The sequence below is a fragment of the Asparagus officinalis genome, chromosome 3 (genome assembly GCF_001876935.1).
Source record: "Asparagus officinalis chromosome 3, Aspof.V1, whole genome shotgun sequence".
NCBI lineage: Eukaryota > Viridiplantae > Streptophyta > Magnoliopsida > Asparagales > Asparagaceae > Asparagus > Asparagus officinalis.
In genome coordinates, this window is record NC_033796.1 from 11,447,238 (window position 1) to 11,465,020 (window position 17,783).

Genomic DNA, 17,783 nt, shown 5'->3' on the forward strand with positions numbered 1-17,783 from the left:
ACTTATACCGATTGCACTGATTTATAATCCATAGTGAAAAGGTATCAAGATCTCCTTCCTTCCTCACTATTCAATTTCTATAAAGAGCCCTCTATCAGAGTGTGAGGTCCACCTGATCCGCTATGACTCGCAGGATGGTCTCACCACTAGTCAGTCCCTTGGTAGCTCAAAATGAGCTGCCACCTCATACGTATTTTTTCCCTTTCTAAAATCATTATAGAAATCCAAAAAATCAAAGACTAAAAGAGCCCTCTATCAGAGTGTGAGGTCCACCTGATCCGCTATGACTCGCAGGATGGTCTCACCACTAGTCAGTCCCTTGGTAGCTCAAAATGAGCTGCCACCTCATACGTATTTTTTCCCTTTCTAAAATCATTATAGAAATCCAAAAAATCAAAGACTATGAAACCCCCTTCATGTTTGACCGTTTGTTATGAACCCCCTTAACGTTATTTTTTTCACTACACCATTCCCTGCTGTTTTAAAAGAAAGAAAAAAAAAATTCATTTAACTTTTAACATTTCCCCCCTAAAAATACCCCTCAATAAAGCTGCTGCTTCCTCAAACTACTGCAAAACATATCTCCGCTCTTTACATGAAAAACCCAAGAAAACATGACCATTAACAAAGAAGAAAATTTTAGTAGAAGGTCAAGGTAATCTCTTCAACCTTTTGATTTTAACCTCTATTTGGTACAACTTTCAATTCCTAATCTCTGTCTTGTCCTTGGGAGAAAGGAAAACGTGTTGAGAGGAAGAAGAGTGTAATTTTAAAATATAAATGGGTTTTACTACCATTCTTTCAAACAGCAAGGTGTTATATAAATTAGCTTGAAAACTGATATTATGCCAACAACTATATCAAGAAAGTCACACCTGACAAACTTTATTAACAATGGAGGATAAAACCATTTACAAGAACAGTATCATTCTCATCAGAGATATAATTTAAATACCCCCAAACAATCCAAAAGATAAACAAGCAATGTAAGCTTGAACCACCAATAAATTCCAAGACAAAGTCCATGTAAAGAAAGCCACTGTATAAGCTCCTCAAATGACAATAACCAAGGAAAAGAAAAGAGAAAATTAGGGTTCATACTTCAAAAGAATCAGGAGTTACCGCCCTTTACTCGAAAAGAACATAGGACAGCACCGAACTTTCTCGTCCTCAGCAATCATACCACGTCCTTTATCGGTATCAATTGCCTCCAAAAGCTTCACAACCTCGTCCATATCGGGTCTTTTATCCGGATTTGCATCCCAACATCTTCGCATAATGTTTGCCAGAGCACTTGGACAGCATCTCGGAATATCTGGTCTTAGATTCTGTCATGTAATGACAGCAGAAGTAAAATAAAAATGTTATGGTCTTTCTTGTCAAATCTGGAATTCGATGGAGGACAAGATTCAGTGATTCACTAACCTGACGGACAACAGCAGAAGAAACATCAGCAAAACTGAGGTCGGGATATGGCATGTCACAGCAGTAGATCTCCCATAAGCAAATGCCAAAGCTGTACACGTCGCACTTTCTATTGTATGGCTTGCCATCGAGAACCTGATCATTATATGTGAAGAGACCATTAAAAAACCTTATGCAACAAGAGGAATTCATTCCATTTCGTAGGAAGATAAAGTTGATTTCTAAAAGGGAATATTGGATATGAGTTGCTAACTCATTTACCAAAACGAGGGGAAAAAATCCTATAGCAGTCCCTCTATAGAAAGTCATATCGTGAGGAAGGAGATCAACAAGTGGGCATCACAAATTTTAAAGTTGGTGATTGCACTGGTAAGCATTATGATTGTGATGATACAGTATTGGTGATTGCATTCATACATAATTGTGATTCCACTTATACCGATTGCACTGATTTATAATCCATAGTGAAAAGGTATCAAGATCTCCTTCCTTCCTCACTATTCAATTTCTATAAAGAGCCCTCTATCAGAGTGTGAGGTCCACCTGATCCGCTATGACTCGCTATCTACTGAAACAATATATTATCTTTAGAAAATTTGTGAGATAAGTACCTCAGGAGCCATGTAACCAAGGGTCCCAGTTTCACCAGTCATATCCTTAGGATTTTGAGCCTCAACACGAGCAACTCCAAAGTCAGCAATCTTCAGGGTTCTATTAGGATAATCAAGCATATCTACTGAAACAATATATTATCTTTAGAAAATTTGTGAGATAAGTACCTCAGGAGCCATGTAACCAAGGGTCCCAGTTTCACCAGTCATATCCTTAGGATTTTGAGCCTCAACACGAGCAACTCCAAAGTCAGCAATCTTCAGGGTTCTATTAGGATAATCAAGCAACATGTTTTCAGTTTTGACATCCCGATGAACAATTTTTCTTGAGTGGAGATAACTCAACCTACATTAAGAGGAAACAATAAATCCAAATCCTTTGTTTTATAAGTAGATAGCAATTTAAACCAATCCTCGTAGTTAATTGTATCACTAACCCTCTGGCTAAATCCAATGCCAACTGAATCACGTTCTTATAGGTAAGTTTCTTTCGCCTGTTCTTTATCAAATACTTTTTCAATGTTCCCCCAGTAAGATATTCCACAACAACACAACATGCTCGAGCTGGGAGGTGATTCTGACCGTCGCTTGTGGGATGCTTCATTGGAATCTTAAGATCTGTTGTTCCCATTGATGCACCAACAAACTGTAATAAATAAGAGAACTTGGATCTCAATTTTCACCATTTTAGACCAAAACACACATTGGAGCATTATTTTAAATTTAAAAAAAAACTCACATATTAGAAAATAACACTCAAGAATAGTAAAGAATGGAATCGCAGTCTAAAAGAACATTTTAACTTAAGGCTGAAGTATGCAACCGATAAGCGCTAATGTGATTAAGATTAAGTTAAATTGCAGATAAACCCCTCTATACACCTTCAGTTACACTAAACCCACCTCAACGCATTTACTAGCGGTTGGCACACTTGAAATGTCATTTCTAGAAAGATGGATTGCAAGTAACATCCTTCTTCCTCAGGAGCTGAGGGGGACTAAGTGCTAATAAATTTGCGATGGGGGTTTAGTGCGACTGAAGGTATAGATGAGGGGGTTAGGTGCAATTTACCCAATCAAGTACGCATTTATATGAGGCTAAAAAAATGTTCAATAGAAATGCATACCTTTGTAACATTAGGATGATCAAGCTTATGCCAAACAGCAACCTCTGTTTGAAAAGATGCCCGAAGAGCAGCAGTTTCAGCATCTGTAGCAAGACCATCTTCGCCCCAATCCAACAGCTTCACTGTTATATTAAAAAAGAAATATGAGCAATACTCTTTTGAGTTTAATGAAAAGTAACTTGCAATGGCAAGAATATATTTCTCAACCATGCGCAACCAAAATACATATACAAGAATATAATGGGTAAATTAGTCATTAGTCTCACCTTTCTAACATAAATTCTATTAATTTTTCCATCTACCGAAAAGAAAAATGACATAGACCCGCTGGCATTTACCAAATTGTCTGAAGTAGACAGATATTTGGGATCAAAGAATAAAACCTATCAATTACACATATAGTAGGAACTACCTTGAATTAACTAGTATTAAAGAACAAAGCAGATACTTCTTAATTGCTGCCTTGACTATTCACAAAAAGGAAACCTACTACTACATGTTATATAGGAAGGTTTGTTTGCCTTTCACATGATCTGCAGACGATTCAGTATTCTTAACTGGGAAAGTAAGAAACAATAATGAGAAGAAATTCCAATTATTGGCAGCATTTTATCAGGAACCCACTCTGGTCCTGTTAAATAATACTGCAAAAGCTCTTAAAATGGAAAGGGTAGACAGTAAACAAAATTTATGACAGCCTAGCCTTTATCTCAACTTCTTTACCAATTCAACTATGTTATCATGTTTACCCATACTAAGGCTTCAATAAGTAAAATACATCAAACCAAATACACATGCATGTCAAGCTAGCATAGCAGTTTCCACAAGTGCAAATAATCTCCAACATCAAAGGTACACTTGTGGCCCAAGATGAAGTACTAGATCAGAACAATAGTAGCAAACCAGGGGGCAACAGTTGAAGTTCCCCTAGATTTGCAGATAAAATAGATCAACAAGAGAGATCATAAGGTTCCCAAAAGGTATTGTGATTATCTAAAGAACAAAATATTCCATTAAAAAAAGAACAAAATAAGCAGATGGGCCCTAGAGAATCACATTCTCATCAAATTACAACCTACTGTAATTAATTAGAATATTAGATTGATGTATAAACTTATAAATACGAATCTATACAACAATGCTAAGCAAATACGGGAACAAGTGAGAAAAGGGATCCTTCTCCGGATTTCTTTTTATGTCCCTACCATCTATATTCAACCCTATCAGGATATTTTTTATGTCCCTACCTCTAGATTCACCAATAGTCATATAAAAATCAGGAGTTTAGAACAAGTCAACAAAAATAGTTCCAACTACATAGTTCCATATGAAGGTCAACACTAATAGGAACAGAAACCATTCCTATCTTATCCTTGAAGGCATCCAATTAGTTTCATACCTTTTGAAATTATAAAAGGTTGTTGATTGATTAAGGAAGATAACATAGGCTTGACATGGTGGTCATTGTCTTCATGTGCACACAGAGAGTATCAGCACTTTAGATGTGGTTTTTTACTATTACTTTTCTTTTTCTATCTTTAAGGGAAGTGGTCTCGAGATGACAAGATTGGAGGCCAAGACCGGGTTTAATTTTTCTGAAAAGCAAATGTAGAAAATTTAGGACGTTTAGGAGGGAAGATTGAAGAGATCAAAGGCGCAGGTTGGGCTCAACCCGACCCGACTAACCCGACCTGTTCATTTGGAATTTGGGTTGAGCCCAGGTTGAGAAAACCAAACCGACATAAGGTTGGGTGGGGTTAGGTTAGACACAAAACCCAAAGTACACATTACTCACATCCAGACCCAATCCAACCCAAACCCATTCAAGTTACACAAGTTCCTAGTGTTTCTCATATCTATTTGTTTATTATTTCCTAAATAGAAGGTTTAGTTATTTGTTATCATTATGATGGAGGACTTACCTAGGTTGTGGACTAAAAGGGTTCTACCATGGTCGTTAATGTTGGGTATCTACTCAAACTCAAAGTTGGGATAGAGTTTTTAATTCTTTGTGTAACTTCATGAGAATTAGATAAGGTTAGAGATCTATCATGATTAGGAGTTTGGGTTCCATCATGATTGGGAGTTTGAATCTTATTCTAATTAGGAAGTTAGACTAGAGATAGGGTTTTGGTTTCTCTATATATATCCTTCTATTGTTAGAGAAAAAAAAAGAGAGAAGAAAAAGAAGTGTAGAGAGAGAGGGTTTGACAGTCTTTATCCGTGCAAAAGATTGTAATTTGGAGGTGATAGTGGATTGATTTTGATCCCGTGGTTTTTCCCTGTTGAGGGTTTTTCACGTTAAATCTTGTATGATTTTATTTGCTGCGTTTGGTGGTTTTTTTGGGGGTTTTTACAAGATATAAAAATCTCTACAAGTGGTATCAGAGCGGGGTTCGACGGTTCGTGGAGATTCGAGATTTGCAACGACATTTGTGGTAACGGAACTGCAGCAGCAACACTGTTCACCGAGGTACTGTAGCGGAGGAACTGTTCACCACAACGCAGTGTCCATGGTACTGTAGCGGTGATACTGTAGCAACAACAGATCCGACGGTTAAGGTTGATTTGTCTTTTGATCGAGAATTTGGAGGCGGATTTCGGTGATCCAGGAATCGTTCCTAGGGTTTTTCAACGTGTTGAGTTCGTTTTTGACGTCGGTTTTATCAAATTCAATCTCTATAGGGACTGATTTGAATTTTGATCGTGTTGAGTTCGTTTTTGACGTCGGTTTTATCAAATTCAATCTCTATAGGGACTGATTTGAATTTTGATCGTGGTTAGAGGATGATGACTATAGGGACTGATTTGAATTTTGATCGTGGTTAGAGGATGATGACTTCTTCGGGTCCGAAGTTTGATATTACGCTATTCAATGGCAAGACAAATTTTACAGTATGACAGTGCACGATTCAAGATATTCTTGTGTAGCAGGGTGTTGATCAAGCTTTGGAGGAGAATAAATCTAAAGGATTAAAGAATGTTGAATGGAGTTCCATGCAAAAGAGGACGGTTAGCACAATTCGTTTGACACTCGCCCCCGAGATCAAGTACAATGTTATGCAAGAGACCACACCAAGGGGGCTATGGGAAAGGCTCGAGGGGATTTATGCGTCGAAGTCGATGACCAACCGATTGTGTTTGAGGATAGAGTTTTATTCGTTGAAGATGAAAGAAGGTACAGCAATTCAAGACCACATCAATACCTTTAATCAGCTAGTTTGCTAACTTATGAATATTGATAAGGAAATTAAAGAAGAAGAGCAGGTGCTACTCTTATTGTCTTCCTTGTCGAAGTCGTACAAGCCGTTAGTTCAGACGATAATTGCAGGGAAGCAGACTTTGAAGTTCGACGATGTGACAGCACTCCTACGTGAGAATGAATGAATGATGGAAAAGGAGAGCGCATCTAATGGTGGTAAGAGTGCACTAGCTTTTGAAGGTTCTAATCGAGGGAGAAATACAGGGAGATGTGACAGTTATCGAGGAAGATCAAAATCTCGGGCCCGAGACGACAGCGAAAAGGAGTGTTATTATTACGGAGAGAAGGGTCACATTCAGTTCAGATGTTCCCAGATGCGTGATGATTTGAAGAGTATTAGACAGATAACGCTTCAAGAAAATAGGAAGAAGACGGACTCCTCAGTGGTTGTGTGTGATGAAGATGTGGTTTTATTGATGCAGAGTACAAGTACTGATGCGAGTAACACTTGGGTGTTAGATTTTGCAGCCTCTATGCACGTTTGCAACAACAAAAATTATTTTAACACATTGAAGACAGATGAAGAATTTGACGATGTGATTGTTGGAAATAACGAGAAGATGAAGGTTAAATGTGTTGGATGTGTTCGCCTCAAGCTTCACACTGGAAAGGTCGGAATTCTTCATCATGTGAGATATGTGCCGACATGTTGTGCTAATTTAATTTCGCTAGGTGAGATGGCATCACGTGGGTACAAGTATGTGGGTGAAGGAGAGTGGTACAATGTGTATAGAGATGGTGATTTGATTTTGCGAGGGAGGAAGAATAGCAATCATATTTGCTATTTAGATGGACGATCCGTTAATGGTGCAAATTACTCTTCTCAGACTCTTGTCCACAAGGGAGAGGTGAAGAACAAGAAAAAGATAGTGAGTTTTTCTGAAGTCGTTGAGACACTTGGAGATTTTCCGTCGAGGGAGGATATGTTGGGTATCTACTCAAACTCCAAATTGGGATAGAGTTTTTAATTCTTTGTATAACTTCATGAGAATTAGATAAGGTTAGAGATTTATCATGATTAGGAGTTTGGATTCCATCATGATTGGGAGTTTGAATCTTATTCTAATTAGGAAGTTAGACTAGAGATAGGGTTTTGGTTTCTCTATATATATCCTTCTATTGTTAGAGAAAAAAAAAAGAGAGAGAGAAGAAAAAAAAGTGTAGAGAGAGAGAGGGTTTGGCAGTCTTTATCCGTGTAAAATATTGTAATTTGGAGGTGATAGTAGATTGATTTTGATCCTATGGTTTTTTTCCTGTTGAGGGTTTTCCACGTTAAATTTTATGTGATTTTATTTGCTGCGTTTGATGGTTTTTTTGGGGGTTTTTACAAGATCTAAAAATCCCTACAGTTAATACATATGACATTTTGCAAAAGATGTACATTATTTTTGTATGCTCATGCAAATTTCAATCATGTCTTTCGAGTTCAATCCTTTTTAACTGACATGATCCTATGTGCTTTGAGCATTTGACAAAATGGAAGCCATTGATTTCATTAAAAGATTTCTTACATGAACGGACAGCAAAATGGGAAACAAAAACATTTTCTCGTTTAAGATCTCCCATATCATAACAACTAGTACCTATTCAAGATAAGACAAACGAGGAAAGTGAAATATCAGAATAATATAAGAAAATGCAAGCCAATGACAGAAGCACATTGCCCTTTTCACGCTAATATGGAAAAGAATGCGAAAATCAAATCATGACCACATAAAAATCATAAAAAGGCAAGCAAAATTCAGGCAAATAAAAGCAATAAGCTCAAGAAGCCTCTTAATTACATCGTCTATGGAGAAAATGGTGCAGTTAATATGGGTTAACAACCTTCTGTGTCGATAAAAACCAAGTGGTGCATATGCCACCAATTAAAATATCCACTCTCAACCCTAAAAATGCACAGTTGACAAGTTCCACACATGCCTCCGGAATGCATTTAGGCAAGAGCTTTTAAGAAAAAGTATAATGTAATCATTACAAATAACTAGGATAGTTAACTGAAGATTTTCGTTTGTTGCTAGTTAGTTAAAGCTCAAGAATAATTTTGTTCCAATCAAACCCAAATAATTTAAAAACTAGAGGTTCGGGAATGTACATAGCAGGCTAAACCATATAATTACCAAACATATACTGCACTCTATTTACCTCTAGAAGCATTATGGAAATAGCTGAGCAGTTATTTTCCTCCTCAACTTGCAAACTCTTGGACAGACTGTTATCATCCTCATCTCCATCACCACGTTTCAGAAAACATTTACACGTCTTTGATTTTTTTTACATCAAACTTTTATCCTAGCATAAAATTTGTTCCCAACGTAAAAAGCATGCTGCGTTGCAGTACTGCACAAATATTAATAGACTGCCCATTCTTTCTTAAAATAATTGTAATTTAGGTAATCTTACCAATACCACTTAGATCCAAAAATATATCTTCCATGTCAGGTATCGCACGTCATACAGAGTAATATTTCATATGAGCAGACATTGCTCTCAGATCCTAGTCTCCTCACCATTTTGTTCACTCACACAGGCGAAGTTCTCTCGTAACAGAGCAAAACAATAGAAACTACATGAAGAAGAATACACAGAGTGAAATAGATCATCCCATAACAGAAGATTAAATATGAACTGGTTAGTGAGTGGGGCTTATGGAGATACTATAAAAATAGTAAAATCTTTTAGATTGCTTTAACCATTCACATTCTTTATGAATTTTGTTGTATGCATCAAAGTAAACATCTTAAATCCAAGATATTTCATCCGTTCTTTTCATTAATCATACATTGATGGACTAATATTTGGACCTCCAAACCGCTATTGATATTATTTGCATTAGTAGCATGCATTGTAGATATTCCATGAAGGTTAGAGGTAAAGCAGTCAGAATGGTCAAGAATGTTTGCTCCATGGCAAAGTAGTCGCAGAGTAAAATAAAAAATAATTGCTGAATTCATTGCTAATACAATATCCATATCATAATTTGGCATGTTCATAACTGTAGGCAACAATGAGCTTTAAATAGACTTGCACGCTTGAAGTATGTAAGATTGTATCGGCGACTTAGATGATATGCCACAATAACAAAACAACCAATACTAACCACGCAGTAGATAAATATTCAGAAATCAAATAAACCACATTAAGCTAAAAAGAATTTTGGCTACCTGCAACATCCTGGCCATCATAAGTGCCTCTATAAACAGTTCCATAAGTTCCTCGAGCTACTTCATATCGAATCTCAAGCTTCGACAAATCAATCTCCCACTCTTCTTTCGGCCTTTCAGTACTAGTACCCTTCCCCTTGTTCCAAACCTTATTGAGCTGGTTCTCCAGTTGAACATCCAAACTCTTCAGATCAATCTTATCTGCTCTAAAGAACATATCTTTTGATCCAAAACTACTCCCAAAGCTCCCAAACCCTTTCAACCTAGACCTCAACCCCGCTTCTTTAGCCCCAGATGAAGTCTCCACACCCATTTCCTTCTCTTCCTTCCTTGATTCCATCACAAGACCTAGAATTCTTTGTGCTAGAACAAAAAAATCCTTTTAAAAAATCCTACTATTTGCAATGGACATTTATTAAAAAGCTCTCGCCTTTCCAAAGCTATCACCAAACTAAGAGATACCCAACGCAGAAATTTGCCTGAAGGGACCGATTCAATGAATTCTCTGTGCAGCAACTTACAAAAAAAAAATCCTACTAAATTTTCCAAAAATCTTCCTGAAAAGCTCTCAACTTTCCAAATCTATCACCAAATTAAAAGATACCCAGCACAGAAATCTGCCTAAAACGACCGATTTCAATGAATTCAACACGATCAAAAGGGTTGGTGACTATAAAAGGAAGTGAATAACGAAGAAAGAGAAGAAGAAGGAGAGATGGAAATTGAGAGGGGCCGCTATCGTTGACCTAGCCTTAAAAGGAACACAGCTCGAAACCCCAAAAGTGTCTTTCAATGGATTCTAGTTTCAAGCGGTAAGAAAAAAGAGAGGGAGAGAGATGGGGATTTTTATATATTTCAACGATGGTAACTAAGCTCATGAACAAGAGAGCGGATTTCAATAAAAGTTTTTGGGTTTTTTTCTCTATACGCCCCCAAAATCAATCATATTTGCAAACTTATACTCTAAAATTCATGTTAAGAAATATTTCCAGGATATCGTAATGCACCCTTAGTTTTATAATAATAGGTGAAAAATGCATTTTCCATTTAGGATCTTTTTGGTTGTTTTCCGAAAAAAATTGGAATCGGAAAACTCAGTTTTTAAATGATTTCAATAGTTTTCATGACATTTCTCACTTTCCTTTTTTTCCCGCAAAGAAATCACCTCATTTCATCGTCAAGTCACACAAAAAACAAAAAAATTGCAATAGTAACAGCGCTTTTAAGTTTTCATTTCTTGTGTTTGTTTGAACGAAAAAGGGAAAGGGAAATCAGTCGTAATAGTAATAGTGTTTTTAGCATTTAAATAATCTGTTTTATTCACATGGACGGTTTCAACAGTACTTTTAATAATTAAAAATTCATAGAAGTGACATTTTAAAGTGTTTTCAGAGGTTTTTTGTGTGAAAACACATTTCTTAAAAATCTGACATGACATCTTACGTGACAACCTTATTTCTTTAAATTACAAAACGAAACAAACATGTAATCTGAAAATCATTTGAAACCAAAATCCTACATGGCATGGGGGATTTCTTGAAATGTGACTTGCGGGGTGGGGGGTGGGGGAGGTGGTTCTCATTTTTTTTTAGCAAACAAACAGCCCCTTATATACAGATAACTAAAGGAATTTTTTTCCTTTTCCTCGGAAATGATCGCTTAATTAACTAAACAGGCATTACAAACTACTTATGCATCCTTTTTATTCATTAAAATAACCTTAAATAAAAAAAAGTTAACGAGATGTTTTCCTTGTGCGAGTATCACTTTGCTGATTGGTGAACTTGTTCTCCTTTGATGACCACTTATTTCATGTTAACCTCGATATATTAGTGATGACGTAAAAAAGACTTGACCAAACTAATCAAAATACTACAGCAAATCTGCAAAGATCATGAAAAGCAACCAAAGTACGCTGAAGTCATATTATGCTGCATGAATTTGTAGGTAAAGGATTTAAGAAGATTGTAATCGGCACGCTTATGTTGACTGCAAGATTAAAATCCAATTATCCCAGGCGTTTGATTTTTCATTTTCATTTTTCATTTTGGTTATAATGATGACGTATAAATCTCTTCTTCAAGTATATCCGCATAATTCCCCGACCAAGCCAGCAGAGAGTCGTACAAGGCAGCTCAATTATTCCACAGCGCTTGGAAGGTAGAATCGACTCCTCCATTTTCATGCATCTTCCTATCATTTTCCATTTTTGTAGAATATGAATGGTTGGGTTCTTAGATAATATCCTTTATTTTTACATCACATAATTGTACATTTGCTCAGTGCATAGAGATCGTACTGCTAGTTCAGTTCGTATCCGTGAGTATTCTGCTGCACGCGATGCGTGTATGGTATGATACAACCTTGTGCGTAATAAATAGTTTGTTGAACACGTTAATAATTAATATTAATACATGTATTACAAATAGTTCCACGAATAATATAAGTATATGGTATTTTAAAAATAGGATAGCTATTAGATAGTTGGGTTAGTTACAAAGAAGGTTATTGTTTGCCTTTTTTCAAATTTGTCCTCTATTAAGTTGTAATTATTGGAAATTGTGTGTAGAATTCTGAGATGTGATTGGAAATTTTCCAAAAGGCGGCTTATATAGGAGTAGAACACCAAAAAAGGTTTTTCTTAAATAATAGTATAGGTAGATAGACATTGATAATCATTATTATGCTTATCTTTAATATTCGTCATATTTATACTCAGTGATGGATCCATAATTTTTGCAAACTAGTGTCCCCACTTGTTACCGAAAGAGTTTTCATATTAAAAAAAAAGATTCAATTCTACTAAGAAAAAGATTCAATATTACTATCAGATACATCATTTTTTATTTATATCTCTAAATAAACATCTAGATAATTATCATGCTAACCTTAACCCATAAGATTCTTTTATTGAAAAAACCATATAATTCTTAATATATAAAGAATATTGATGCTGGAAATATTCAAAGATTATATATGTTGTAGAGAAAATTAGATCAAATTGATAGAAATTCGAATATAATTTTATTTTTTAAGATTTTTTTCTACAGGACATTTGATTTGATTGAGTTATCTCATCTTAGAATAGACTGAATTAGTTTGAATCCGGTCAAACCACAGCCTATATAATATTTTCTTCATTGTTTTATTTTAGCTATGACCGTACGTAAGTTCCCCCATCACAAATATTCCCATACATTCAAAATAAATAAACCCAAAACTCATTAAAAATCGAGGGGAAATTGTGTCGATGCTCAAAAAGTAGAAACTTTATGTGACGAGGCCCTTTGTATTCTACCACACATGGAGAAGCCCCAAAATACACAGAACATTTGTGACGAGGCCCAAAGTATCAGATTTAAAAAAAAAAATCAATGGAAGATACGAACTTGCCCCTTTGATGAGACTGAACTCGGTTACTGCGCGCCTCCCTATTTATTCCCAATTTCTCCATCATTAATCACGTATCTCTCTCACCCCTCTATCTCTCAACTTTTCCTTCTCTCTCACTTCCGACATGGCCACTGAAAATGATCAGGCCCCTGAGGAGGCCGTGGAAGGCAAAGGCGAGGACGGTGGTCATGGAGTCAGAGATCGGGGATGTGATCAAGCCCGAGGGCTGGGCTGTCTAGGACGGGGCCGACTTTCCACTAGACCTACTACTATACCGAGTACAACAACAAGGGGCCTAACGGGTATCCCAGGCCCAGGGCCGAGTGGGTCAAAAAGCACGAGTCCATCAACAAAGAGGCGTCCCTCTTCCTGATCGAGAACTAGCTAAGGGACGTCACCTGGTCGAGGGACGCCGAGGCTAAGTTTATCGACGGCTTTGTCAAGAGCTAGCTAGTTAGTTTAATCAAATCACTAGCTATGTTGTTAATTAAAAGCTTGATTGGCTTGGACCCGCCATGCATTAAGCACGTTGGGTTTTAATTTGTTATCTTGAATTTTTATTAATTGTGTTGTCATGGAATTTTTTAAAACATTTTATTTGTAATTATTTCCAAAATTTATAAATGAAAAGTGGGGTGAATTCCTCTCCTCTTTTATCATTGTTATTGCTATTTTATCATCAGTTCTTTCTTTAATTTGTTGTGGACGTGGCCGAAGCGCTGACTGGGAATAAGATCGCAAGGCAACAACATCAAATAATAATAGAAAAGAATTATACTAGAAAATAATTATACTAGAAAAGAATTATACGTGTTAGTTCTATTTCCAGCTAGTGTTATTTCTAATATAAGTGTTAGTTCTAGTGGTATGTTAGTTCTAGTTGAGCCCATGTTAGTTCTAACAGTTATCGTGTTAGTTCTACTTCCAGCTAATGTTATTTCTAATATAAGTGTTAGTTCTAGTAGTATGTTAGTTCTAGTTGAGCCCCTGTTAGTTCTAGCGGTTCTCGTGTTAGTTCTATCTGATTTCATGTTAGTTCTTATTCCAGCTAGTGTTATTTCTAATATAAGCGTTAGTTCTAGTGGTGTGTTAGTTCTAGTTGAGCTCATGTTAGTTCTAGCGGTTCTCGTGTTAGTTCTAACTGATTTCATGTTAGTTCTACTTCCAGGTAGTGTTATTTTTAATATAGGTGTTAGTTCTAGTGGTATGTTAGTTCTAGTTGAACCCTATTAGTTCTAACAGTTCTCGTGTTAGTTCTATCTGATTTCATGTTAGTTCTACTTCCAGCTAGTGTTATTTCTAATATAAGCATTAGTCCTAGTAGTATGTTAGTTCTAGTTGAGCCCATGTTAGTTCTAGCGGTTCTCGTGTTAGTTCTAGTTGATTTCATGTTAGTTCTACTTCCAGCTAGTGTTATTTCTAATATAAGCATTAGATCTAGTGGTATATTAGTTCTAGTTGAGTCCATGTTAGTTTTAGGGGCTCTCGTGTTAGTTCTAGTTGATGTCATGTTAGTTCTAACTTTTAGCTAGTGTTCTAACTTTCAGCTAGTGTTATTTCTAATATAAGCGTTAATTCTAGTGGTATGTTAGTTCTAGTTGAGCCCATGTTAGTTCTACTTCCAGCTAGTTTTATTTCTAATATAAGCATTAAATCTAGTGGTATATTAGTTCTAGTTGAGCCCATGTTAGTTTTAGGGGCTCTCGTGTTAGTTCTAGCTGATGTCATGTTAGTTCTAACTTTTAGCTAGTGTTCTAACTTTCAGCTTGTGTTATTTCTAATATAAGCGTTAATTCTAATGATATGTTAGTTCTAGTTGAGCCCATGTTAGTTCTAGCGGTTCTTGTGTTAGTTCTAACTGATTTCATATTAGTTCTACTTCTAGCTAGTGTTATTTCTAATATAAGCATTAGATCTAGTGGTGTGTTAGTTCTAGGGGCTCTCGTGTTAGTTCTAGCTGATGTCATGTTAGTTCTAACTTTTAGCTAGTGTTATTTCTAATATAAGCGTTAGTTCTAGTGATATGTTAGTTCTAGTTGAGCTCATGTTAGTTCTAGTCGTTCTCGTGTTAGTTCTAGCTGATTTCATATTAGTTCTAAATTGCAGCTAGTGTTATTTCTAATATAAGTGTTAGTTCTAGTGGTATGTTAGTTCTAGTTGAGCTCCTGTTAGTTCTAGCTGATTTCATGTTAGTCCTATGTGAGTTAGAACCAACATAAAATGAGTTAGCTCTAACAAAGACCCAAAGGCCTAAGGCCCAATCAAATACCTTTAAATATATATTGTAGGTGTAGGGGTTTGAACTCCTAACATCCTCTCCAAATTCCCAAGCTTTATCACTAGACCAAATAGCCAAAGTATTAATGTTAGTTCCATTTAAAGTTAGCTTTAACATGAATTAGAACTAACATGAAATAAGTTAGAACTAAAATGAAATATGTTAGAACTAACATGAGTTATTGCTCATGATAGAGTTTAAAAAACAGCGGGAAATTTCCCTCCATTTTTTCCGTCAGATCGCATTAATGAGACGTGACTTGTCATGTTTTTGGGAACCAGAGACGTCTGGGGAAGATAAATGGAGGGGCAATTTCGGGTGTTTTTCCAAAATACTATCTCTCTTTTGTACTGTTGACGTGGAGGGGGCTTGAAACATTAAATGCTATTTTTTAGGGCTAAATTACATGGGCCAAAATACAACGAGGTTGGGTCACATGGAGTTTTTGCTTTTAGGGTCTGGACATATTTTTCCCAAAAATCGAACCCCCTTTTCAAAACAGTGAACATCCACCCGTACAAAAAGCCTTAATATTAAAGTCCTTACTACAGTCCAAAATAACTAGTATTCACCTTTCCTTTCTTTCCTTGGATCCTACTCATTGTTTGACTCTCTTAAGGGCCTATTTAGATGAGATAGAATTTGTGAAAAACATTTTTAGGAAACTTTTTATTAAGTTTGTTTCCAATTCTCTTGTTTGGTTCAAATGAAAAAAAAACAAGAAAAAAGTGTGTATATATCATAATTATATAGAGATGTGACTAGGTAAGGGGCTGTTTGGTTCGGCAAAATTTTTAGGAATCCTGCAATTATGGAACAAAAAAATTAGGTTTTTTGACATTATAAGATTTCAAATGAAAACATTATAAGATTTCAAAACTTTCATTTGGTTCAACTTTTTTTTTAAGTATACATTTCTTAAAAACTGACATGGCAGCCTACTTTATAGAAAGCCAAAATCCTCTTTTTAAGCTCGGAAATGGGCTAGAAATCTGACAACTCATCATTTACTCTTACAACTCCCTAAATTATTTGGCAATGAAACAAACATGAGTTTTGAATATGCTTTCATATTCTTCACTTCATCATTCCGTACCAAACATAAGGTATGGGTTCATTTGAGATCCACAAATTTTTTTAGAAATAGTTATTTGATTTGGAATCCATTTCCATTATTTTATGGAAACGAACCAAACATCCGCTAAGTATACCACAAAAAACATTGAAACCCAATTCCTATCAAAAAGTACAAAAATGGGCTTAAAAGTAAAAAAAAAATAGACCTTACGTTGTCCTTCCATGCTATTTTCTTGTTTTCCTTTTTTTTTCTTAGCTTTTAGGAAACGAACCAAACAGCTCCTAAGGGGCTGTTTAGTTGTTGTTGGTAAAGTTGTGTATTTATGACGCAACTTGGAAAGTTGTTATCCACCTCATCGATTTCACTTTTATACTTTTCTTTGTTTGTTTTTGATTCCATTGGAATCATAAATTGCTTGTTTGGTTTGCAAATGTAACTTTAATTGTTTGTTTGAAAAATGTAAAAAGTTGTCCCAACTCAAAAGATCATATTGGTTGGAATTATTTTTTATTATTTTTTCCTGACTTCAATGTCAGCTTTCTCCTAAAATCATGTCTTTTTTTTATGAAATCACTTTACAAGCCACATCAGCATATGAAATCACTTTACATTATTTTCACAACTACAAACAAACAATTAAAAGTGATGAAAGTTGATATTGGGACCAACTTTTTTACACTTCACATCCTTTTACATGGTAAAAACATACAACCAAACAGCCCCTAAGTGAACCCATGGACACAATTTTACTGTGCACTGTTTCGAGGCAGGCTATCTACTTCTTGGATCATACGGACCCTCAATAAATCCCACGGAGACACCACTTCTTGGATCCTCCCCTACTTATACAATTATACTCGACCTTCTGTAGAGTTGTGGCTAAATCATTTGACTTTGCATAGAAGTAGAAGGCCTCAAATATATCTTTTGTTTTTTCTTATCTCTCCCACCTTTTATTTTCTTTCTTTTTTTCGATCTTTGTAAATATTAGTCTTCGATCTTTGTAAATATTAGTCGCGCTTGTTATCAATAATCTTTTTTTCGATCTTTGTAAATATTAGTCTTCGATCTTTGTAAATATTAGTCGCGCTTGTTATCAATAAATCATTGGCTGATAAAAACTGAGATTAGTCTTCGATCTTTGTAAATATTAGTCGCGCTTGTTATCAATAAATCATTGGCTGATAAAAACTGAGCTGACAGCCTCTTGTTAGTCGCCCTTTTTTTCGATCTTTGTAAATATTAGTCTTCGATCTTTGTAAATATTAGTCGCGCTTGTTATCAATAAATCATTGGCTGATAAAAACTGAGTTGACAGCCTCTTGTTAGTCGCCAACAGTACGAGATGCTTTCTTGATGTTTCAATGTTATTGTCAGGCTGATGAGGACTACCCAATCTCATATTATTATGACAATCCCATGAATTACATGCCCAACGGACCCTTC

At 35.8% G+C, this 17,783-nt stretch overlaps 1 protein-coding gene across 1 annotated transcript; it reads right to left on the reverse strand.

Moving 5' to 3' along the window:
• Positions 859-10,441, reverse strand: LOC109832996 (serine/threonine-protein kinase HT1-like). Its single transcript, XM_020400516.1, has 6 exons — positions 9,589-10,441; positions 3,163-3,284; positions 2,474-2,682; positions 2,205-2,382; positions 1,426-1,560; positions 859-1,328 (listed from the first exon to the last, which is right to left on the reverse strand). The coding sequence occupies exons 1-6, from the start codon at positions 9,926-9,928 to the stop codon at positions 1,119-1,121; spliced, it is 1,194 nt and encodes a 397-aa protein (XP_020256105.1). The 5' UTR covers positions 9,929-10,441; the 3' UTR covers positions 859-1,118.

Coding starts and splice junctions, on each gene's coding strand:
- LOC109832996 (XM_020400516.1), bottom strand. CDS start 9,928: ATGGAATCAAGGAAGGAAGAGAAGGAAATGGGTGTGGAGACTTCATCT. Junction 2,383..2,473: donor GCATTGGATTTAGCCAGAGG/GTTAGTGATACA, acceptor CTCTTAATGTAG/GTTGAGTTATCTCCACTCAA. Junction 1,561..2,204: donor TTGGTTACATGGCTCCTGAG/GTACTTATCTCA, acceptor TATAATGATCAG/GTTCTCGATGGCAAGCCATA.